The following is a 25,807-nucleotide window of genomic DNA, read 5'->3' on the forward strand; positions in this document are numbered from 1 at the left end:
ATAGTCAAAAATTAGCATCTACAATATCTGCAAATAAATTAGAAATATATCTTCTACAAATACAGAAATATATATATATCACAAACTTCCAAAACAAAGTGTAGCATTGGTTCCTCCGAAGCCAAATGAGTTGCTCAAAGCTACACGCCGTTTCCCAGGTTTCCACTCTTGTGCTTTAAGAGGAACATAATTGAGATCAAACTCTGGCTCCGTTCTGTCGAGGTTCAGAGTAGGCGGTAATGTTCCATGATAACAGGACAGGACTGTGAAAGCGGCCTCAATAGCTCCTGCTGCGCCAAGCAGGTGACCTGTAGCTCCTTTAGTAGCAGATACCGCCAGTGACTGTGCATGTTCACCAAACAGTCTTTTGATAGCTCTGTTTTCAGCGGCATCACCAAGAGGGGTGGAGGTGGCATGTGCATTAATATAGGTTACATCTTCCATCTGGATCTTGGAATCCATAATGGCCGCCCTCATGCACCTAAGGGAAAAAAATATAGAAGTCATTAGTAATAACATTGGTGCCCAATTTTTTTTCCTTCTTTTTAACCCCATAACTACTCCAATTTCTACTACTCAAGTTACACAAGCAACTTCATTGCATAATAAAAATGACGTTTCCTATACTGTGTGGGTCAGTATGACTGCTGCAATACCACAACTATAGGTTATTCCATGTTTTAATGCCATTAAACAAATTCAAAACTTAAAATAAAAAAATTAAAAATACTAAAATGTTTTGGGGTAGCCATATTGTGAAACCCACCATTTTTTTTCCATTTAGAGAACTGTATAAAGGCAAGATATTTTTTTTTTTTTCCCCCATAGGTGCACTCGGTGGACTGATGTTACCAACCCTTGCTGGAGGGCAGAACAATTGGTGTTATGTTGTGCATCTCACCTGCAAGGTATAGTTTTTATTGAGATCATTTTGATTAAGCTTTATTCAAATATTTTTAAGGAAGCTAAATGGCAAATTAAAAAAAAAGGTCCATTCTATATATAATCTAGGTACAGTATAGTAATTTTATAAAAATAAATAAAAAAAAAACTTTTAGGATTCAAACCACCTAGGTTTTCTGATCACTTATACATCGTAACAAGCCTGAGAACCTTTAAAAGTATATAAGAGTTCATGAAAAGTTGAAATATCTACTGGGACTTGCTGAACAGTCTGTTCTATGACTGAATAAGCCTTCATACATTATGTTCTAACAGTTTTTTCTGCAGTTTACATTTCTCTCTCAGACAGGGAGCGTGTAATAATAAAAAGCAACCTGCTCCCCTCCCCTTTCCATTACAGATACTGTTCTGCCAGAAGTAACTGTAAAATAGCAAAGAAATAGCTGAGAATAGCCCAAGTGACCCTAATGTAGGACTTCCAAGAACACTGGAGTGTAAATATAGGGCAAATACCTTTAGGCATGAAAGAGGAAAAGCGCAATCTATGTGCAGTCAGTAAATAATATCCCACCTATACGTAGAGAAGCAGATGCAAGTACAAAGACGTTTCTTACACTATAAGGGCCCCTTCACACGGCGTAAGCGCGCTGCTCATTTAGACACGTATCCGAGCGCGGCGCTTCAAAACAGAGCCCATTGATTTCAACGGGAAGCGCACGTATATCGGCATATACGCACGCTTCCCATTGAAATCAATGGGCTCTGTTTTGAAGTGCCGCGCTTGGACACGTGTATACGTGTCCAAATGAGCAGCGCGCTTACCGTATTTTACGGACTATAAGGCGCACTAGACTATAAGGCGCATTGCCCATGAGCGCCTTATAGTCCGTCTCGGTTCATATATAAGGCGCACCGGACTATAAGGCACAGTCCGGTGCGCATTATATGTTATTGAAAGCAGCGGCAAGCAGACTTTGCCAGCGGCCGCTTAACCCCCCGCTTCTATTGGAAGCGCTCGGCAGGCGAGGAGTGAAAGGGGCTCTATCAGCAAAATCATGCTGATAGAGCCCAACCGTAAAAGTTATATTAAACTACCCCCCCGTTTTAAAATAAAACCCTGAAACAGAATGTGAAACTTACCGAACGGTGCAGGGTGGGCGGGCATTCAGGCCTCCTCTTCCTCCGATGTTCCGTCCTCCTCCTCCGGTGCTCGCGAACTGATAATGGCCTGGGCGCATGCGCAGTAGCCATAGTAGAAGCATTATGATATTGCGCATGCGCCCAGGCCATTATCAGTTCGCGAGCGCCGGAGGAAGTGGTCAGGACATCGGAGGAAGAGGAGGCCTGAATGCCCGCCCACCCTGCACCATTCGGTAAGTTTCACATTCTGTTTCAGGGGGGGTAGTTTAATATAACTTTTAAGGGTGCATTCACACTACGGAACACCAGCGTGTATCACAGCCGTACACGCCGGCGTTACAGCAGGGCTGCCGGACACTTCCCATTCATTTCTATGGGAGCCGGCATGCGAGCGCTCCCCATAGAAATGAATGGACTGCTTTTTTCCATTCATTTCTATGGGGAGCGCTCGCATGCCGGCTCCCATAGAAATGAATGGGAAGTGTCCGGCAGCCCTGCTGTAACGCCGGCGTGTACGGCTGTGATACACGCTGGTGTTCCGTAGTGTGAATGCACCCTTACGGTGCCTTTTATGTATGTATGGAAGCGGCACGCAGACTTTGCCGCCGCTTCCATCCATATATAAGGCGCTCCGGACTATAAGGCGCACTTACGATTTCTGAGGAAATCGTAGGTTTTTATGTGCGCCTTATAGTCCGGAAAATACGGTACTCTGTGTGAAGGGGCCCTAAGATGTTAGATTCGAAGAATCTTAAGTCCTTTGCACAGAGTAAGAGTTTTCAGATGTGCAGGATTAGTTTCAATATAGAGGCACCCACGTTCCACCACTGTTTAAGACACCATGGCCACAGTTATAAAACTCAAAGTGCAAAATTACAACTCATTCTACAGAAATACAAGCCCACATTATGGCTAGGCTAATAAGAAATTCAGAAAGTTATGATTCTTGGGGCAGATTCAGTAAAACAGTCTAAAAGCAGAACGGTCTTAGTTGCTCATAACGACCAATGCCTTCTCAAAAACAAAAGGTGTGCTGCGATCGGTTTCTATGGGAATCTAAGACTGTTTTGCTTTTAGATTGGAATTTAGTGATGAAAAAAAAATTGCTTAGACCATAAAAACGGCCAGATCAAGTTTTGAAGTTATTCCCCTTGATAGGCTAGGGATAGCGCCATTATAAGTGGTTGTCCAAGCAACGGAGCAACAAGCCAAGCATGTGACCTGTGTCTTAAGGATAGGTCAAGAAAAGTCACAAAAAAAAAAATAAAAAAAAATCCTTTAGGGCAGGGCTCCACATGACTTAAATACATTGGCATTTTACAGTCAGTCCCTACAGGAACGTTGGAGGTTTCCCTATATAGGTATAATAAAAGCAGAAAGTCTTTATGTGAAAAGTGTAGCGCGCAAAACCGCGATGTGTTTTCATCCTGGTTTTATCCCTCATAGTGCTTTTTGCCAGCTTTAAGCCATAAAAGAGGACCTTTCACTGCTTCCAACTCCAAATGTTTACATTAATAGTAACTGCTCCGTTGATTCCAGCACAAATGGAATTTTTTCTCTAGCTCCTGAGCAATCAATGCTGTTCGTTTTGGTGCCTGATATGCTATTTAGTCTCTGTACTGTCAGGAGGGCGGTGTCAGGTAAGGGGTGTGATTCTGAGCTCTGACACTGGTTGCCTCTGATTGGAGCTCTGAATCGCACCCCCCGCCTGACACCGCTCTTCTGTCACTACAGAGCTGAAATAGAACATCAGGCATTTAAGCTACCTGCACTTGTTGCACAGGTACGGTGGGGGCTAGAGAGAGAACTCCAACTACGCTAGAATCAGTGCCTATTAACAGATACTAAGAACTTGAAGTGGTGGAGGTGGTGAAAAGTCCTCTAAATTCCCACTACTGTATATGTCATTACTTTGTGTGGTCCTTAGAGATTTACCGTACTAATACTTCACAATAAAGATGTACAAAATATGAAAGATTCTGGCATGCTCATGTACAGTATTTACAGAGGGACAAAAAGCATTACTGTGATGTATAACTACAAAGCCAGTAGGCACAAAGGTCACATAAGCAAGTTCTGACTATACCTCTGTGTACCTGACACACCACATCTATGACAAAATACAATAATAATGTATCACGACAGCCAATATAGCTGTGCAAGCCTTATCAAAGCTTCTAAAACGATTCTTACATTCCTTTCCAGGATTCGACTTCCCTCAATATATTGCAAATATTCTCCAGGCGTCCAGACATGGGTGCATGTGTGTCACCAGAGTATAAACTATTTCAGATTCCCCTACCAGAAATTGGACTGTGACTAAAGAAAACTGAACAATGAGTTTCTAAAGGCGCCTTCAAAATGAGATGGGCTGGAGACTTTCATTACCCAGAAAGCTTCGATTCGGTGACAATACTTAGAGTTATAGATTTATTCCTTGGTGAAGATTACAATCTTTTCCAAGAAACTGATGCTTTTTGATAGCTGCATTTTGTATTCTGCTGCGGTTACCAGAAAGAGCTCCATGAACCATGAACAAGAACAGAGCCAATTAAAACGGGAAAAAAAAAAAAGAAATTCGCAAAAAAAGGTGAATGAAAATCCTGTTTCCATGGAAACAACAGAAATCCACATGCAATGGCTGATATGCAAGACTACGTGATGGAATATGGATTGTATGAGGACCACGGAGTGCTGGACAGCTTGCATTAACAACTTGTAAATGAATCGGATTGCTACGATATGCAAAAGATGTTCATCCAACGGTTCGAGACGAAAAGCGGACAAAAAGCAATGTTGTGCATCACACCCTAGGCAAGATCTAGGAAAAGCAGTGGGAAGGGGCTGACCTGGTATATTTATGTGGCTACTGCAGAGGGTACCAAGGCATAAGATCTCAACCCCACCAACATCTTGGAGATGGATTTCCAATAGGGGAAGGCTTCATAACTGAACATTTGTACGGAGGTCTCAAGGTAGCATCAATTTATGGCAATTATGGAGTCGTAACTTTATCTTTACCATCAAGCCTACTTTAACCTCCAATGGTCACTGACTTTTCAGACAACTTGGTCTCATTTCATAGAGCAGATGATCATGGACCAAAATGTAATGCACTTTATTTAAATATATTGCTGCTTTCTACCTGGAAAAACTCTAACATTTCTGTCACTGGGTGCCTCCATTCTAGCTAAATTGCAGTTCATTCCTTTGTCACTAGGGATGTCTGTCCATAGATACGAGATAGAAGCAAGACGTCTGGAAGGGGAAGTTCTGTTCTATCTTTAAACAGTGATGGCATATGGGAGGGGTTGATTTTCCTCACAGCTTGCACACCTCTGCAAATTTTACAATGTAAGAAAAGTCTGTGTACTTGTATCTACTCCCGTCTGCTTGTGTAGTTACAGATGGGATATTATTCATAGACAGCAACCAGCTTTATTGACTGCTCTTTTACGGTGTCATGCCTGCATGCCTTTGTCCTATATTTACAGTCCTGAATTTCCTACATTATAGTCACTTGGACGTTTCACAGCTACTTATTTGCTATTGTATAGTTACTCCTGGCAGAATTAGCAAGGGATTACCTTTATTTAGGTTTGAATGTCACTCACCCAGCTTTTTGGGGCTCTATCTGGTCGGGATCCCTGTCAGCTTGCAATATGCGGGAGCTGACTTTTTCCCATAGGAATGTATTGACCAGTGTTGATTGGCCGAATGCCATACAGAGTATGCCAAGATGTAGCAGTGCTGGCTGTGCGCTCAGCTCGTCTACACCGGAGATGTGAACCCTGCTGCACACTCAGCTCTGCTGCATCAGAGATGCGCTGAAACCTGCTGCACACTCAGCTCTGCTGCCTCAGAGATGTAGCAGACTGAGTGTGCGCTGAACCCTGCTGCACACTCAGGTTCAGTGCACACTCAGCTTTGCTACATCTCCGGTGTAGCACTGCTGAGCGCACGGCCAGCACTGCTACATCTCCGCATAGGAATGCATTGACCAGTGTTGATTGGCCGAATGCCGTACAGAGTACAGACGAGCCTCCGGCAGAACCAGCGTTGATTGGCCAAGTGATGTACTCTGTATGGCATTTGGCCAATCAACGCTGGTCAATGCATTCCTATGGGAAAAAGTCAGCTCCCGCATATTGCAAGCTGACAGGGATCCCGACCAGATAGAGCCCCAAAGAGCTGGGTGAGTGACATTCCCACCTAAATAAAGGTAATCCCTAGCTAACCCTGCCTGTACATCTATCCCTGTCTCACAGTCACATAGTTCAGTCTCATATGAACCGGATATTAAATCCACTATTCGTATGAATTGGAGGTCACCTGAACTAGCCAGCCAATTACTTTTTCCGATGCCTCTGTTGTCGTAGTTCCTGTCCCCCCTCCCCTGCTCAGTTATTGGTGCAAAAAAAAGCGCCAGGGAAGGTGGGAGGGGAATCGAATTTTTAGTGAGTTTGCCACCTGGTGTTCGACTCGAATCAAACATCTCAAACAGCCTGATATCCGATCGAACATGTACTCGATCGAACGCTGTTCGCTCATCTCTAATCTTGACCTGTGACAGGAAAGTGACCTTCCATTTCATGTCGTTGTTCTCGGCTCTTCAACACTGAATGAGATAAGCATACAACTCTCATGTCACTGCAAGGCACAATGACACCTGTGTAAGGTTACCAACATTGTGACTAAGCAGCTGAAAGATTTTAAAGGGCATTTTTCATCACCTCCACCTCTCTGCACCTGTAATATACTCTGCTCCACTGACTCTGGAACAGCTGGAATATTTTCTCTAGCCCCCATTCCTAAGCAATCAATTCATATTGTTTCACCATCCAACATGCCAAGTAGGTTCTCTATTGTCAAAGGGGTGGTCTTAAAGTGAAGCAGGTAGCCTTGGCCCTAACACCTGACAGAAGAGAACCTACTGACTGTGCAGGCGGGATAAAATAAATAAATAAATCGCCCTATGGTGGGAGTGGGACTCCTAGCAATATGAGCATATCTATGATGCTAAGAGCACCAGCCTCCCAGCTACAGACTATCCTGTACTGTAAGGGCCCGTTCACACAGGCACAGAGGGGGTGGATTATGGCGCAGAATCCACGTCATAATCCGCCCCCTCACAATGGTGGTTTATGGAAAAAAGAAAGCGAGCTGCCCTTTCTTCAGGCGGATTCTGCAGCTCATTGAGCCGCGGCGTCCGCCTCGCGGCAGAACTCTCTGCGGACCAAAATACGCTATTACGCCTACGTGTGAACTAAACCTAAGGGCTCGTTCACATCTGCACCCAGGGTCTCCATTATGCAGGTTTCCGTTTCCTGCATGAAACTGGGCAGGAAACCTGCAGACATTTTTCAAACTCATTCATTTGAATGGGTTTGAAGAATGTCCGGCCGTGAGCGTTTTGTGCTCTCTGCGGCGAAACCGGGTTTTTTAACCGGAGAGCACAAAACGCTCACGGAAGGACACGGTCTGACAGGTTTCCATCTTCTAGTGAAAATAGATTTTGCTGCACACACTGTTTTGTGATCAAAGGAATATAGAGATTTATTTTACAATATAGTTAACGCCTTTTGACACAATGCAAAATATTAGCATAGAAAGACAGGCTAGATCAATTGGATATGACGTTTCGGTCCTTAGGCCTTCATCAGACGCGATCTAGTGTGGTAGCAGGATCAGTATAAGTGTCAAGGCATGCCTTGACACTTATACTGATCCTGCTACCACACTAGATCGCGTCTGATGAAGGCCTAAGGACCGAAACGTCATATCCAATTGATCTAGCCTGTCTTTCTATGCCAATATTTTGCATTGTGTCAAAAGGCGTTAACTATATTGTAAAATAAATCTCTATATTCCTTTGATCACAAAACAGTGTGTGCAGCAAAATCTATTTTCACTAGTATATTTGGGTCGAAGGACCTTTTTTCGCTAGCACCACATATAATTTTAGAGTGTGCGGTACCATTGACTTTTTTGCTACTAGGTTTCCATCTTCTGTCTGCAGAAGACGGAAACTTGAGAACGGAGACTAAGGCGCAGATGTGAACCCAGCGTCAGCCCTACAGGACAGTATGTTACTAAGAGGCAGGGACATCTAGCAGTATAGTCATCGATGTTGCTAGGAGTCCTTCTCTCCGCATAAGGTGCAGGCCAATAAATCTGTTCAACACATGGACAGAGTTTAATGGGTGAAACTTCGGTCAAGTGAATGCACTCTTAGTATATTGGACGCTGAAATTAGCTTCACCAATTGCTCAGGAATGGTGGGGGCTAGAGTAAAAAATTCCAACCACGCTGATATCAGCAGAGTGGAGTCTATTGAAGGATGCAATGAACTGGAATTGGGAGAAGTCATCAACTATCCACATGGACAAAACCTTCTCTGCCCCCACAAGGTGAAGGCCCTGTCTGCAAAGATGTACCTAATCCCCACCATTTTAGATCCCAGCAGTAAAGCTAGCAAATGCCACAACAATTTGCTGTAGACTGAACACCACAGGAGCACGAATGTCAGGAGCTCATACATGTTTGAACAGCTACAAAATATAAGCCCTCAGTCCCATTGTGTGAAATGACTTTCTTCGTAATGTATCTTTCTGTCTGTATTTGAACCCTACAAATTGTACAGCGCTGCGGAATATGTTGGCGCTATATAAATAAAAATGTATTATTACTATAAGTCACAATTCAGACAGACTGTAACTCTGCGTTATATGTAGATATGTCAGCTACGTCAGCTTCATGACAGCTATTGCGGATCTGGGTTGCTTCAGACCTGGTTTGCATCTGCGTTTGGGGAGTTCGCTTGAGGAACCCCCTCCCCCCCGAATGGAATACCGAACGCACTGACAAGCGGAGAACTTATGACAGCACGCGGACCCCATAGATTATAATGGGGTCCGTGTGTTTTCCACACGGTGTCCACACAGAACATGTGGAGAGAAAAGTACTTCATGAACTACTTTCCTCTCCACATGACTCGTGCAGACAACGTGGAAAACGCACGGACCCCATTATAGCAATTTTTTTCTTTTTCCCGCGAGTATCTAAGGAGCCACACCAGAATAACCAGAAGACAAAATATGTCTAAAATGACGACATGTACCTGAATGCGCCATCACCTTCTGAGCTTGGAGCGGTTATGTGACTAGCATCACCAGACAATCCATAGCCTAGTACTTCAGCGTACATCTTGGCACCTCTTGCCACTGCATGTTCATATTCTTCTAATACAAGGACAGCTGCCCCCTCACCCATCACAAAACCTTCACGCTCAGGGTGGAAAGGACGACATGCTTTCTTTGGAGTTGCGTTATAGCTAGTACTCAATGCTCGAGCTCTTGCAAAGCCAGCAAGGGACAAGGGGCTGATACAAGCTTCTGTCCCCCCAGCCAACATAACATCAGCATCTCCATGAGTGATAAATCTAAATGAGTCTCCAATAGCATGGGCTCCGGTGGTGCAGGCTGTAGAAACAGCATGGTTGGGTCCCTTGAGCTTGTACTTAATACTGATGTGCCCGGCAGCCATATTGACTAAGATCCTAGGAACAAAAAAGGGGCTCACTTTGTTGTACCCTTTTGTTTGAAATAATATAGCGGTGTCTGTAATGATATCAAGAGGAACCATTCCCATGCCCAGTGCCACGCCAGTGGATTCCTGCTCTTCTTCAGTTTTTGGAAACCAGTTGGCATCGGTAACTGCTTGTTCAGCAGCTGCTAAAGCCATAACTGTGGCAGATGACATGGTCTTTATGTCTGACTTTGAAACATATCGTTCCTCAAGAAATTCACCTTCTCCGTGACCCCTTGGAACATGAGCAGCAACTTTACAAGGGATGTGTTCATATTCTTGCCCTTTTAGGGCAACTATTCCACTTTTGCCTTGAATCAGATGATCCCATGCCAACTGAGTGCCAATGCCTATAGGTGAAACTATACCAACACCAGTTACGACGACTCTTCGATGGCACTTCTTTACTGTATTAACACTAATACCTCTTTTATGGAGAGAAAAGATTCGGAGGTGTTTCAGCAATAAGGGGCGGACGTCACCCATTCTTAGGACACTTTGCATCTGAATGTTCATGAGCAGTTTGGGATGTTATCTGCAAGGCTGAATAAAAGGAACAAAAAAACAAACAAACCATCATTAGTATTAATATTGCTCTGAACAATACTGTGCTAAAGCAGCGGCAAGCGAAAATGATGTGAATATGTGGATCAGTTTTGTAAAGAAAAGTCAATAACACAACAGGTGGTTGGATGAGTTTATCTGGGAACCTGTGTAATGTATACATAACCTGGGCACGTAGGTTAGGGCTGGATAAATAACCACAGGCAAGATGGTCAGAAAATGGGTGGAGTGTTCCGGTGATTCTGTACCATTAACAGAATTATATATATATCTTATATACACACACACATATGCATATACACATACATTGCCGATTACATCTGAATTTTATTATACATAAGTGATTGGCGTGACACAGACCTATTATTTGCCACCTCAAAATCCGCTGCCAAAAACGACTTCCACTGACTTCAATGAGAGCTGCTCGCTTCTTTTTTTCCGTTAGCTAGTAGTGGAAAAAAGAAGCGACATGCCCTATCTTGCCGCGGATACCGTGGCTAAATCAGCCGTAGCGACCGTGGCTTGAGACACGCTCCAGTGTCCATTTATTTGGGCCTACACAGGAGCGGGATGCTGCAATGGAATGGCGACGCTGAATCAGCATTCCATTGCGGCGAGGAATGTTCACACGGCCGAAAAGGTTTTCGTGGCAAAATCCGGATTCTGTGTCAAAATCTGCTGCCAAAAAACTCCATATGAACTAGCCCTAAGACTACATGAATCTCTGTGACGGACTCATATGTGAACCCAGCCTTACAAGTCTGAACAGACCTGAAGAGACACTGCATTTATTAGCCCAGGTACTATTCCTTGCCCCGGGGCCACCACAGATCAGCTATACACCCTACACAAGGTGATCTGCAGCAGCAGCAGTGACACTATAACCCCCAGCATGCCTGAGGCCACACACAGTCTCACAGCAGCAGCCTGACCCCTGAAGCTCAGTCCAGGCAGCCGGAAAGCAGCGCTCAGGAGCCGGCAGTGACTCCCCCACCATGTACCTGTGCGGAGCCGCAGTGCCGGGAAGCTGAGCGCTTGTTCCGGCTTTGTCTTCACATCCGGCCCTGCGCCGTGTGCCGCCCCGCTTCCTCCCTGCAGCCCCGGGCTCACAGTCATGGCTTCCTACGAGTCCTCCGCGGTCACCGAGCTGTGTCAGAATGGTCGCCAGGTGTTCATGGACGCGTCCCAGCTGCTGCTCACCTATGCGGACAATATACTGCGGTAAGGACGTCTGTCTGTATCATGTGCACGGTGCCCGGACTCCACTGGATGCCGAAGTTTATCTGCAGCGATGACGCTATATGTAGGCACATGACGTCATCAGTGCCCAGAGCCGTAGTTATAGGCGGTCATAAGGTCCATGCCCTGCAACTTCCAGTACAGAGAAGCCTTGTGGCTGTCAGTGTGCGCCTCCTCAGGGTCACATATGGCTGTAAGGGATTCTCCATAGTCTCTCTTATTACACTATTTCCTCCAGAACCTGGAGATTCTGGGCTGGTTCTGACTCCAGGTCACATGACCAGAACCAGCACCTGGCCCTCAGGTTGCTTCTCCTCCTTCTACCTGTCCCGACTTCAGGCAAGAAATGTGCACCCCTGGCCCAGGTTCTCCATATCCAGTAGTCATTTTGTATTCCACAACACCACAGACATTGTCAGTCACTGTCCCATACACGGCTCAATCTAAGTTCCCTATTGATTTGTCTTTGAAGTACCCAGAATATCCCGGAATCACCAGACAAGTTCAGCTAGTCTTTGCCAGGGGATGGTCTGCTGCAGGAGGACCCTTAGGTTTAGGATGCCCTTACATGGGTCCTCCTGGTGCCCTTACATGGGTGATCCTGGTGCCCTTACATGGGTGATCCTGGTGCTTATTGGCCATATGCTGGGCGCTCTTGTGCTTTCCTCCTAAAGCAATACCTTCAGTATACGGAAATAATGGACACGTGTGAGAACTAAATCTGGTACATTTCACTGAAACTTCATGATCCAGATCACTGAACTTTTTAAAAACATGGAAAATTGAGATTCAAATTGTGATTTGCCCATAAGGGTGGGAAAAAAATTGAGATTTTATTTGTAGGCAAAATTGTAATGTGTAATCTTCCCTCTCCTATGAGTCCAGCACCTCTGGCGTCTTCTATTGCACCCTCTCATTTGCTTTAGCTTCTCTTTTGTTATACTTAGACCCCATACACATGACCAAGTGTGCTTCCGAGTTTGCAGTGGAATGCAGTCAGGTGACAATCGGAGCGACATTCGATTCTTATCAGAGTGCATTCCATGGTGCATTCACATCTATAGGGGCTTCTGATCCGTTTCGATGACACAGAGGAATATCCTCCTCAGACCCAGAAGTCTTATAATAGAGTTGTTTTATGTTCAATGTAAAAATACTGTATAATAGAACAAGGCCAAGTAACATTATCTACAGTCTTGAAATTTTAAAAAAATGTTTGAATGAACTTGTCTGTGCACCATAGTACACAGTGGATCTTGCTCGATTAAAATGATCCACAATTAAATGATATAGTTTAAAGCCGTTACACACGACAATGTATGCGAGGTCTGAGGAGGTTATAGAGCAGGTCCTAATCAGAGGCCCCCATAGATGTGAACGCACTCGGCCATCACTCTGAGTGTCATCCATTTGCATTCTGCTGCAAACTTGGCCCCTCGTTTGTGTGCATGGGGCCTTAGGGTGTAACGCAACTGGCTGGTATATGCAGTGTACTTAGGAGGATGTGTATACAGGCCGACACATGGAGGTGAGAAGGGGTGAATGTGACAGATGGATAGTCACTTCTCTCCAGGGGACTAGACTGGATAGCACCATGGTCCTGACTGACTAGTTACAAAAGTCATCATGGGGGGTGGGGAAGGGGGAGAAATTCCAGAACATGTACCAAACTCTAGTAAAGCAGACCTGTAGAATGTAGAATGCAGTCTAATCTGTAACTTGTCAAACTTGTCATTTATCCATTGAGGTTTTTGCTCTTTTTATGTTGAGAAGTCAGGGAGGCAGTCATATCAGTGATTGCCAGCCTCCCCTCTATGACTGTACGTATATGGATAGCTGTCAATCAATGATAGGACTGCCTCCTTGACATCTCAACATAGAAAGAGAGAGATATAAATGAATAATTGACAAAGTTATTCGGATCCTTTACAACTAAACTATCCGCCCAGCTACCCCTGCTCTATAACATACTGCTGGCAGATGCATTTTCCATGTGACAGCTGTACTTATTGCTGGGGGCTAGAGATATAATCTTATAGTACATAGTAATGTGTGTATGAAGCTTTACATATTGCTGGGGACGCCTTCAGTGCTGGATCTATAATCTTATAGTACATAGTAACGTGTGTATGAATCTTAATCCAACAGGAGCCCAAATGAAGAAAAGTACAGATCCATAAGAATTGGGAACACAGCCTTTTCCACCAGACTCTTGCCAGTTCCAGGTGCTGTTGAGTGTTTATTTGAGATGGGATTTGAAGAGGTATGTCGCTTTATAAGAACTTCTGAACTGTACAAAGCCCCTTAAGTCCAGGTTTCTGAGCACAGAAGTGTGTGTGACTGTCTCGACATACACTCCTCAGTACAAGCAAACTGAGCCCCAAAATGTGGATTAGACTTTGCAAACATTTTTATTAAGTGTTGTATTAATGTATTTGAGAAAGTTGACCTTGAAGTGTTCTTCTTTTAGATAAAGCATGTAGATGCTAAGGGACCATTGACATGTATTAAACAATAGTAAATGCTACATCACAGATCAAAGATTAAAGAATGGACAGCGCTTGTTACAAACTACTGAGCAAACCTCAGGATAGGACAAAATTTTTACTGTAAACCCCTTTTTGGTTGGGGACTGACAGCCAACATCCCCACCGATCAGTTGTTCTCTGCAGCTGATACACAAAGAGCGTAGCAAGAAGCAGATAGCGCTTTTAGTGGCCAGACAAGGTATTGCAGATTAGCTCCCATTCATTTGAATAGGAGCTAAGCTGCAGTGACTCAGTTCTGCCACTACATCTCCATTCCTTGTGTACCCTGCAGAGAACAATTGCTCAATGGGGGTGCCAGATGTCAGACCCCCACAGATCTGATATTAGTGACCTATATTTAGGATAGATCATCTTTATTTTTAGCCTGGAATACCCCAGTAGTTTAGTCCCATATACTTAGCTTCATTATTGCAAAAATGTGATATTTCCACAAGTAACAAATTGTCTAGAACATTGGCTTTCTTAATAGCAAATTCACCAGAAAATTCTCACATGGTGGGGGCCATTAGCTAACCAGCCAGTGCAGCACAGTCCTGGAAGAGAACTCACACGCTTGCTTGGATAGGTTTTTGTTACGTGACTTCCACAGAACACTGAAGGATAAGGTTATAAAAGACAGCACAACTAGTCAAACTTGTGCATACCAGCACAACGTCTTATTACTGAAGGTTGTGGCGGTATACTGTTAACCCCTTCCTCACCCTATATATCCCCTAATACTGCACCTCACCCACATAAAAAGAAAAAAAAACAGAAGAATACAATCAGAATGAAGAGACATAAAATAAATTAAGCAATCGTGCAAGCAAGAGAAGCATTGTAACATTGTTAGATGTACATATAATAAATTATTTATGTTTTACAGGGAGAAACACATCTTGTGTTTCCTAAGAAGGCATCAGTAGAAAAGTTGAGGAAGGTCAGAGACTGCATAGCATCTGAAAGAGACAAGCGCCTCAATGGATCGAACGTGACAGCGCCCGCTGCTACGAGGAGTGCACAACTAACACCAAGTCCAAGCCTGGTAACCAGATCATAAGAGGGTGGAGGGCAATTCAGACAGATTTTACACTCAACTATGCCATACACATGCATCATTGTAGGTAGTTGAGATCCAATTGGCTGATTCCACCAACATCTGCCATCAGGACTGCATACTTATTAGATGAATTCAGCATGTTTGGATGATACTCATCTAATATGTATGGCCAGCTCTAGAGATGAGCGGTGAATGACTTTGGGATCTATAAAATGTCATAAGCAGCAGGGAAGCCATCTATAGGGAGAAGTTACTCAGACTCTGTAACATCAAAATGATAATAAATTTTTAATGAAGACTTTGAAGAAAATTATTTAAAGGAAGTAGCTTATCGGAAGTCTACCACCTCCCCCAAGCATATTCAACTGTTATATCTGTGTTACCCTGATAACCAATATATATGTGCTATGTATGTCACTTATGTACATTTGGAGAAAACAGCTTTGCAATTGAGGCAGTTGGTGCACTGGGGGTGGGCCTATGTTCTGTCTACTGAGAGTTGACCCTCACACTGTTATGACACTACCTACCCAGTTGGTGCCCTGAGGGCAGTAGGATAGGTAGTGCACTTCTAACTTGTTATTCAAATCTACAAAAATGGCATACATAACAGAGGTATGATATTTATCACTGTGACGTGCTCTGTAATGCTCTGCAGTAGAATATGCTTGGGGAGTTGGTAGACTACCTTTAAGTTTACGTTTAGGAAGTAAGCAAAAAGAAAAAAATCATCAAAGGTATACATAGCTTTAACGTGCTGCTGGATCCATAGGATCTGGTTTACTTGAGCAGTGCAATGACTTGTCATTCTGGACCCGTTAGTAACGTCCGTTCCCATATTACCACTGCCTGCCACAAGATATTGGCTAACCATGGCACTGGCTTACAAGAAGGTCCTTTACCATTCCTCACACGGCTTTTTTTATCTTCACCTACTTCAGTTAGAATTTTGATTTCATGGAACAATTTGGAAAAGTGGGCTATGAACTCCTTTTTTTTTTTTTTCCTTTCCAGGCTTCTGAAATAAAATTTTTCAAGACTCTACAGTCAAACTCTCAGCATGTTCTTATGTATGAGCTGGTCGACCTTCAGCAGAAAGCTAGAGAACATATTCCTGTATCAGAATTGAAAGCAAAGGCTCAGGAGAAGCTACAGCAAGCCAGAATTCTGGAAGCTGGTAATGGATCCGAATCATGCTTACTAACTGAATCCTATGTGTATGGTACAGGGATACGTGGGTAAATTTTTGACTGACTTCATGGGATTCTGAATTGACTGAATGGGATTCTACCATTAAACTACTTTTTTTTCTAATTACCACGTCGGAATAGCCTTAAGAAAGGCTATTCGTCTCTTACCTTTAGACGTGGTCTCCGCTGCGCCGTTCCGTAGAAATACCGGTTTTAACCAGTATGCAAATTAAATCTCCGCAGCAATGAGGGCGGGCCCCAGCGCTGAAACACCGATGAGCGCGTCCCCATTGCTGTCCAGAGCTCTTTCCTGCGCCGCCTCCTTCTTCTGCAGCAACTCCGCCTCTTCTGGCTTCTCTTGCTCTTGTAGTCTTATACAGGAGCATAGAGAGGCCACTCTTGCAGTTCAATACAGAAGCCGGACGGCGGCCATTTTTGGGTAGCCGCTCTTGCAGTTCAATACAGGAGCCGGCCAGCGGCCATTTTGTGGTAGCCGCTCTTGCAGTTCAATACAGGAGCTGGCCGGCGGCCATTTTGGGGTGGCCTCTCTATGCTCCTGTATAGAACTACAAGAGCAAGAGAAGCCAGAAGAGGCGGAGTTGCTGCAGAAGAAGGAGGCGGTGCAGGAAAGAGCTCTGGGCAGCAATTGGGACGCACTCATCGGTGTTTCAGCGCTGGGGCCCGCCCTCATTGCTGCGGAACGGCGCGGCAGAGACCACGTCTAAAGGTAGGAGACGAATAGCCTTTCTTAAGGCTATTCCGACGTGTTCATTAGAAAAAAAGGTAGTTTAATGGTAGAATCCCTTTAACCCACTCCTTGGCTTCTACCACCAATATTTGTCACAATGGAAAACCCATTTAGTAATTGCCACACTCGCAACAATTGGTTTAAATTTAAAATGATTAAAAAAATAAAATATTTGAATGTATATAAACCATGTTTACTTATTCTTCCTTCGTGTCTTTGTAGATACCACTGTGAATGAAGATGATTTCTTGACGTTAGAGCTCTTACGCTGGTTTAAGGAGGAATTCTTCACATGGGTGGACAGCCTTCCTTGTAGCAGATGTGGAGGGCAGACTCAGGCTAGAGAATCGCTTAACCCCTCTGCTGATGAGCTACAGTGGGGAGCAAACCGGGTGGAGAATCATTACTGCAATCAGTGTCAGTACGTCAACAGGTTTCCAAGGTGGGTATTACTGGCCGCCTAACAGTGGTGAAGGAGGCAGTTTTCTAAGGGTTTATCTAGCATTTAAACATTGGTTTCCTATTATTATGTTTAATAGTGATCATAGCAAGTACTGAAGTAGTTGTCTTGTTGGTCTACAGGGGTCCTATCAGTCTGACACCTCCAATCTATAATGATTTTCTATCCTAGGGATATAACATACATTTTAAAAAGCTGGATAACTCTAGAGTTTGTCTACTCATCTACTCATGAGGTTTATGTGTGGCTGTGTAGTCAGAGATGGCAATGAGTTACCAATTCTGGCTTAAAAAAAATGATTAAAAGGGTTTTCGGGTAAAATTTTTATTTTATTTTAAATAATAAGTCGGTTAATAAGTGCACCCAAATACCTTTAGTAGTGTTTTGAGTGATTTCTGGGTTTCTGTGGGAGCTCCTGGCATCCTCTGCATTTGTCTACAAGGTGTAGCTTCCTACTGTCAGTTGTAGGCTGACTCGCACTACCTCCCTCTCACTTCCCCCTTCCTTTCTCACTCCCTTACACTCCTTCCCTGTCTCCCTAGCTATCCCACCCATTACTAACACTTCCCAACTAACTTAGCCTACCCCTCAACCCCAACATACTTGTCTTTCTCTCTAGATTTCCCTTCTGTAACAGCTCCTCCTTTTCTTTGCCACTTCTGCACAGGCCAGAGACACCTGCACAGTAAAGATGGAGTGCTATCTCTACTGCGCATGTGTTAGAGACACCTCTGGCCTGCACATGCTCCAGCAGAGTCAAGGAAGAGGTGGAGCCGTCCCGGAGAGTAAGTATGATGAAGTGGAGTGGGGTGCGAGTATTGGTGACGTTTTATTTCCAGAAATGGGGAAAGCAAATGTCACCGGATTATCAGAAAGCGTAACGATCGAGGTAATTATAATTTTTTTTTTCTTTTTAAACTAAGTAAATTAGTTTGGCAGGGGAGGGTGTTTAGTTTAGGGGTTCATTTTTATTTCATCCCGGATAACCTCTTTTAATTACTCCTTATTATACTCTATTGATATTGTGTAATTAATTAGCTATATAATTTGTTGCATATTTACTTACATTGGAATTCAGTCCTCACTTATAGCATTGTTAGGGCTCGTTCACATCTGCGCCCGGGACTCCGTTCTGCAGGTTTCCGTTTCCTGCACAAAAGAGGGCAGGAGACGGAAACCTGCAGGCATCTTTCAAACCCATTCATTTGAATGGGTTTGAAAAGTGTCCGGCTGTGAGCGTCGGTGAGCGTTTTGTGCTCTCCGCGGCGAAACCAGTTTTTTTAAACCGGACACAGAGTCGGACATGCAGTACTCTGTGTCCAGTTTTAAAAAAACGTTTTCGCTGTGGAGAGCATAAAACGCTCACCGGCGCTCATGGCCGGACTTGGCATGACAGGTTTCCGTCTTCTGCATGAGTCCAGACCCTGCTGTGAACCTAGCGTCCCTGGTAATGTTTCAGCTGTGAGCTCATCCTCAAGCTGTGCAAGAAGCTAACAGTAGCTTTTATCCTAGCCAAAAAATGATGTGGTTGTTTTTAATGTGTTCATTGAATGTTTGTGAATGTGCCCAAATTTTTATTTCTTAAACATCTTTAGAATCAATGACCCAGGAAAGCTTTTGGAAACAAGACGTGGACGGTGTGGGGAATGGGCTAACTGCTTTACCCTGTGCTGCAGGGCTTTGGGGCTGGAAGCAAGATATGTGTGGGACTCTACAGGTGAGATGCAGGCTGAAAAACATTTCAGGACTTTCTTCATTTTGCTCCTAAGAATAAGAATTGAAGATCTTATATAGTATTGCTACAGTAATTTTCTGTGCATATAATTATTGGGAGGGTTCTTTATTAGAGATGAGCGAGTACTATTCGAAACTGCTGTTTCGAATAGCATGCACCCATAGGAATGAATGGAAGCGGCCGGCACGCAGACTTTGCTGGCGGCTGGACGCTTAACCACCTGCCTGCCGGCTACGTCCATTCATTCCTATGGGTGCGTGCTATTCGAAACTGGAGTTTCGAATAGTACTCGCTCATTTCTATTCTTTATCTACTCTTAATAATTTTATACATTGTTTGCATTTGGATTGTAATATTTGTCTGGTCATCGACTGTGACGTCTTTTTAAACTGGGTAAGTTTACTGTATGCTTTGGGAAAACTCCTGGTGCAAACATTAAAAAGATGCTTGTGGCACATAGGGATCCATGTGAAATATATGCACCCTCTGATCTAATCAAGGAGGTGCTGATGGGTGAGGGGGCAAACTCAGAGAGGGTTAAATGTCCAAGAACAGTGTTTTCACTGCTTGCAGCCATTAGAGGAGGGTGTGAGCTGTGTATCACGCTTTGCATCCTCTTCTGATGTCTGTAGCTCAGCTCCTGAGTTAGTGGTATCTTCATGACCGGCACTGACTTTATATTACAAAATGAATTAATGACACAAATTCTGCCAGAATATGAAAAGTTGTTGGAAAGTTTGGTTACTCTTTAAGGCCACTAAATTGGGCACTACTCTAAATTTTTAGTAATTATCAAAACCCATTACAAATAATGCAAGATGTCTTCTCGTAGGTCACTAGGTATAAGCAAATATTGAACATTATTGTTTCTTTTCCATACCTGTGTGTGCTTTTTTATTTTTGTTTTTTATTAATGAAAAAAATGTAATTTGTTTGTATCTGATTAAGATGTACAATGGTATGTCACATGTTTTCACACAGATCATGTCTGGACTGAGGTGTTCTCTTCATCTCAAAACAGATGGCTTCATTGTGACCCATGTGAGAATGCCCTGGACAAGCCCCTCTTATATGAAATCGGATGGGGAAAAAAGCTTTCATATATCATTGCTTTCTCCAAAGACGAGGTAAGTCCAACTCGCCAAGCGACGGGCGATATGCTTTATGACATTTTAATACTCCTACTTATCTACCTGTTGCAACCAACATAACAACATAAAAATATAAAATCCAAAGTACTTTAATATATCCTTCGCCACAAGTGTACATATGTGTCTAGCAAAATCTGTACTTTTTGTGTTACAACCTAATGCCCTTGTTTTACTTCCACTTGCTCAGGAAGCTTCTGCATATGTGTCTAAATCTCCCATCATTTGGGTCTTTCCCCTTTTCCTTTACACATCTTTTCCTGCTTTTCTTTAGTCTCAGTCCTTGTCTCTTCCTTGTTCCACCTCTTATGCGATGTCACTTACCCTAGTCTCAGCCATTGTCTTTTACACTGGGTTCAACCAGCGCCCGATCTCCGTTTTCAGGTTTTCCTCTTCTGCATCAGAAGACAGAAACCTGGCAGACTGTGTCCGGCCGTGAGCGCCTGTGAGCATTTTGTGCTCTCCGCGGCAAAACAGGTTTTTTTTGTTTTTTTTACCGGGCACAGAGTACTGCATGTCCAACTTTGTGTCTGGTTAAAAAAACACGGTTTCACCGCGGAAACCACGAAACACTCACAGGCGCTCACGGCCGGACACTTTTCAAACCCATTCAAATGAATGGGTTTGAAAAATGACTGCAGGTTTCTGTCTCCTGCCCAGTTTCGGGCAGGAAACGGAAACCTGCAAAATGGAGACCGGGCGCAGATGTGAAAGAGCCCTTAGCCAGTTTTTCATCTCTCCATCCTCTTCATTGGTGTGGTCAGCAGTCACATGACCACAAGAGACTAGTCACCTTACTCTGTTCAAGCCTTTTTTGGGCACATGATTGTCGACATGCCCACAACTGAGGGTCAGGATTGGGGATCACCACTTGTTTCATAACCCACTTTTATTCAGTATATTTCAGTGATCTTTACAATATTATCTGAATACTTTTGGTAGGTGGTGGATGTCACGTGGAGGTATTCATGTAAACATGAAGAAGTCATCTCCAGGAGAAAAGATGTGCGAGAAAGCTGGTTAAGGGAAACGATTGCAGGTCTCAACAAGACGGTAAGGAAACATTTAGGCCTGAGTACATGATAAAGTTTAGGAGCAGGACCTGACACATACATATGCGTTACCTAGAAAGTCCGCTGATTTCAGTAGGCCCCATGTAATGCATAATTTATAATGGTGATGTTGCAAGATTTCATATATCAGGGTAGATTGGAGATTCCCCATGTGTTCTAGATGGAGGGAAGGGAATAAGCTACTGCAAGACACCGCTGGTAGTGGCTTATTTCTCTTGAGAGCGAAGATTCAGGGATGTTGTAATTCATCATGTGTGATCCTTCTTTCTGCCTACAGCATCTGACACCCCCATTAGATGGTTAACCAGTTCATCCAACATTAAACCATTGCATTGTATATGGGCTCATATAAGCATGTAGCTTAGGCCTTGCACATTTTTTGTTATATTAACTTCTCTGCCTTTCAGTTTATGTTCTTCATTGTGGGACTCCATACTTCTACATTCTTTTGTTTATTACCTTCAGCGACAGCAGTCCTTGCCAGAACAAAGAAAAAAAGAGCTGCTTGGGAGGCTGATAGTGGAGATTGTGGAATTTATGTCTCCAAAGACACCCAAACCTGGTGAGCTTGGTGGTCGAGTCTCAGGATCGGTAGCTTGGCGAGTAGCACGAGGTGAAACTGGATTGCAGGTAATTTGAGTTTTTCCGAAACTGTTGCTACTTTCTATTTGGACACAGAATATTGGAAGATGAGGTGTCTGTGTATGAAAAAAATGATGCACAAGAACCAACATATAGGAAAAGAGTTTTGTGTGATATGTCAGAGTATCACCTTGTGACGTGCAGATCTCCAGGTTCCCCTATTTCTGCCTCAATATATGTGTCTTTTCTCATTGGTGGATAGCTGCCAATATAGACCAATTACTTGGCCAAATCTCCAGGTTTCTTAAGTATGGAGGGAGACCACACTGAAAGTGGTTTATCTTCCACGAGGGCAAAAGATTGGAAATGGTGATCTGTAAAACCAGTCCATCTTTTCCCCCACATCTTCCACCAGGGAAGAGTCAGGTAACCCCCTTGCACAGGTTTGGTTAATATTTACCATGAAGTGTATAGGCATATTTAGTTGCTTATAGACTATAATCAATGTGTACTGACTGGATGAGCTTGTGCTTATACATGGGAGTTGATCTGAATAGCCAGTGCTGCAGTGTAAAGCATGGTAAAATAATTAAAGCGATTCAAAGGTTCAGAGGCTCTGGTAAGACAAGGTATACAGTAGATTTCTGGCTTGATCAGGCTCCATTTATACATTATAGTCAATAGAGCAAAGTGAAAAAAAAACTTATCCAACATTGAAAGATATACAATAACTAACAGGTTAAACACTTGAGAATCTCAACAATAAATGTGTTTTGTATTGGTGTTGACACAAAGCCTGTCCTTGTTAGGTTTGTCAGGTTTTTGCCTGGGTTGTCATGCAGCATGTTTGTACAAACTAGTAAGTTTCACACTTACACTAAAGTGACAAAAGGAGCACGGAGTCTTTTCTGTTACTGGTGCATTGTGAAAAGTACATGTCAATGAATCTACCGATGGTAATTGTTATATTGCTTTTTTCACTTTAAGACCAAGCGTTTCATCTTTGTACCCACTGAAAAAGAGAAGGCTGACAAGTGTTTCCATCTTCAGTACAACATTGTTGAGGATCGCTATACAAGGGTCTCCAATAACAATGAGGAGATCAAAGGCTGGGAGAATGGAGTCTGGCTGGCTGAGTCTATGTGTCGGAAAGTGGAGAATGACTGGAAAATGGTAAGTCTACAATTACAATGGTAAAAGTAGGTTAACCTGCACATGAGGAAATGTTTTCAATTTCTCAAATGTTTCAAATACTTTCATACCGCCACATTCAGATTTTGCTATGAATTTAACACTTAAAAGCCAAAGCAAATCGTCAACATAGAAGACATAAAAAATCTTAAGCCACAAAAGTGTGCTGCCATCACGTGTGAATGTGACTTTAGGCTAAGGCCTCACAGGACGACCCACAGCTATAAAGCGCTTTAAACAGAAGTTTTCCTCCACGGACTTTCTGTTACAATTATATCTGTGGGAAAGCTGCTGGTGTTTGCATAAATATAATTTCCAAAACTGCAGCGTGTCCGGGCTTCGGTTTTAAACGCAAAATGGGCATGGGATTCGCATGAATCCCATCCAGTTTGCAGTTACTATAAAACGTTTCCAGCCTGTGAGGCCTTGGCCTTAAAGTGGAGATACACTTAAAAGTTTATCTACGTCTTGGCAAATTGCTGCTAAGATGGGAATCACTGGCTGCAAGTCCTGACCTCTAAAGCAACAACCTTTCTCCCTATCAGTATGTCTTTGAAGTGTGGAAGGAAACCCGCGCAAGGGAAGAACATACAAACTCCTTGCAGATGTTGCTCTAGGCAGGATTCAAACCCAGGACTCCAGTGCTTCAAGGCTGCATTGCTAACCACCAGGCAGTCTGCTTTACTCTGTTTCTGTAGAGGTGAGTGGGAGCGACAGAAACGGCATAGTACATTTAGCTACAGTGTTTTTGTAACCATGTTACAATGGAAACAGTGTAGATTGGCTGTGCTACGTTTTTCTGTAGCTCTCATTTACAACTATGACAGTTAAAGAAACAGCGTAGAGCAGTGCCACTTGCCTGTTTCAGTAAGGCTGAACCTGCAGACAGTTAGTCCCATTTTGGCAGAGATGGGAATAACCCTTTAAGAGCGTTTTATCTCTATTTTTACTTTTGATATACCTTATAAGTCACATGCATCTAAGATAGCTATTGCTGACTGGTGTCTCCTCTGACCTCCCCATATACATATACCCTACTCGGCTATGCATGCATGTCTTTTTCATTAGGGTTACCACCCTATCCTAACATTAATCTTAGGCTATCTTTGGTTATTTATACATATTTTAAGATTATTTAAAGGGATCCTATCATTAAAACTCAATACTTTGTCACTAACACAAAGGAATAGCCTTAAGAAAGACTATTCTTCTCCTACCTTTAGATGTCTTCTCCGCGCTGCCGTTCAGTAGAAATCCCGGTTTTCGTCGGTATGCAAATGACTTCTCTCGCAGCACTGGGGGTGTCCCCAATGCTGCGAGAGAACTCTCCAGCGCCGCCTCCATCTTCTTTAGGAACAGTCTCTCTTCGTGCCTTCTTCCTCGTGGTGGCTTCAAACTTCTAGCCCTCAGGCAAAGCCAACTGCGCATGCCTGCCGGCCACAAAGTAATGGCCGCTTACACAGTATTGTAAGAGGCCACCTTCTTGTGGCCAGCAGGAATGCGCAGTCGGCTGCCCTAGGCCTAGAAGTTTGAAGCCAGCGCCGGAAAAAGATGCGAAGAGAGGCTGTTCCAGAAGAATCTGGAGGCGGCGCTGGAAAGTTCTCTTGCAGCATTGGGGACGCCCCAGTGCTGCGCGAGAACTCATTTGCATACCGAGGAAACCCGGATTATATACCGAATGACTGCGCGGAGAAGACATCTAAAGGTAGGAGACGAATAGCCTTTCTTAAGGCTATTCCTACATGTTAGGGACAAAAAATTGAGTTTTAATGATGGGATCCCTTTTAAATAGCTTGATAATATATGAAATAATATGATGATACATGGTGGTTTAAACATCAGGTTCAGAATCCGTAACAAAAATATGCATGTTTTTCAGGTATATTTGGCACGCACAGAAGGTGAACCCTCTGCTAAAATTGGCTGGAAGTTTGAATGTGCATCAGTGGGACTGAGCATTAAAAGTATAAGTGTCCGCACAGGGAGCCAAACCTTCTATAATGGAGAAGTGACCTGGAAGTTGTGCTCTCTAGAAACACAAGTGGAAGTTAATTCCGGTAAGCTTGAATTAATATTTTAGAAAATCTTAAAAGTTTTTTTAATACAAAAAGAAGGTTTGGAATAAAACATACCTGAGCTCCTTGCAAAAACTAACCACTATACATAATCAAGGTAACTCATTAAAGGGTATTCCGGCCTGGAGCCCAGGGGGTTCTCTGTCTTGTGGACACAGTGACGATATGGCACTGCATGCTCAGCTCTTTCCAATAACTTCTGTGGAAATTCCAAATGTAGCCAAATCTCCCTGATTGGCAATTCTCAGAACTGCCATAGAAATGAATAGAGAGAGCTGACCATCTCTTCATAAACTGCGGAATCAGGGCACCTGCATTCTCAAGATAGGGGCAAGACCCAGATTTACTGCACAGTTATAGCAGATCACTTTTCTCAGTTTCGCTCAGAAATTGCCTTTAAAGGGGTTGTCCAGCGAATACAAATTACTTTGACCTCAGCTGATATTAGTATACAAAAGAAAAATATACCCACCTGATTGATACTCAGCTGCTCCAGTTCTGATGCTTCCTGGTCCCTCACAGGACTCCGCGGCTGAAGAAGGTCACTGACAGTCATTTGTTTAGGCGGTCATTTTCTGTGTTTT

At 43.5% G+C, this 25,807-nt stretch overlaps 2 protein-coding genes across 2 annotated transcripts in view; one reads left to right on the plus strand and one right to left on the minus strand.

Annotated features, from left to right (window-relative positions):
- Positions 1–11,304, minus strand: OXSM (3-oxoacyl-ACP synthase, mitochondrial). The gene is made up of 3 exons (XM_075271341.1): positions 11,196–11,304; positions 9,164–10,173; positions 1–481 (listed from the first exon to the last, which is right to left on the minus strand). The coding sequence occupies exons 2-3, from the start codon at positions 10,144–10,146 to the stop codon at positions 79–81; spliced, it is 1,386 nt and encodes a 461-aa protein (XP_075127442.1). The 5' UTR covers positions 10,147–10,173; positions 11,196–11,304; the 3' UTR covers positions 1–78.
- Positions 11,227–25,807, plus strand: part of NGLY1 (N-glycanase 1) — an 18,613-nt gene continuing 4,032 nt past the window's right edge. The window contains exons 1-11 of the mRNA XM_075271340.1: positions 11,227–11,415; positions 13,582–13,696; positions 14,848–15,006; positions 16,036–16,198; positions 17,182–17,401; positions 19,015–19,136; positions 20,136–20,281; positions 21,245–21,355; positions 21,841–22,005; positions 22,945–23,130; positions 25,028–25,205. Coding sequence (XP_075127441.1) covers positions 11,309–11,415; positions 13,582–13,696; positions 14,848–15,006; positions 16,036–16,198; positions 17,182–17,401; positions 19,015–19,136; positions 20,136–20,281; positions 21,245–21,355; positions 21,841–22,005; positions 22,945–23,130; positions 25,028–25,205 — 1,672 coding nt within the window. The 5' untranslated portion in view covers positions 11,227–11,308. The remainder of the gene's footprint in view (positions 11,416–13,581; positions 13,697–14,847; positions 15,007–16,035; positions 16,199–17,181; positions 17,402–19,014; positions 19,137–20,135; positions 20,282–21,244; positions 21,356–21,840; positions 22,006–22,944; positions 23,131–25,027; positions 25,206–25,807) is intronic.

The sequence above is a fragment of the Leptodactylus fuscus genome, chromosome 4 (genome assembly GCF_031893055.1).
Source record: "Leptodactylus fuscus isolate aLepFus1 chromosome 4, aLepFus1.hap2, whole genome shotgun sequence".
NCBI classification, from domain to species: Eukaryota; Metazoa; Chordata; class Amphibia; order Anura; family Leptodactylidae; genus Leptodactylus; species Leptodactylus fuscus.

What these genes read in the sequence shown, in the direction of transcription:
- OXSM (XM_075271341.1), bottom strand. Translation starts at nt 10,146, where the DNA reads ATGAACATTCAGATGCAAAGTGTCCTAAGAATGGGTGACGTCCGCCCC. An exon ending in GAAGGTGATGGCGCATTCAG is followed by an intron (nt 482 to 9,163) that starts GTACATGTCGTC and finishes TTTTTCCCTTAG; the next exon opens with GTGCATGAGGGCGGCCATTA.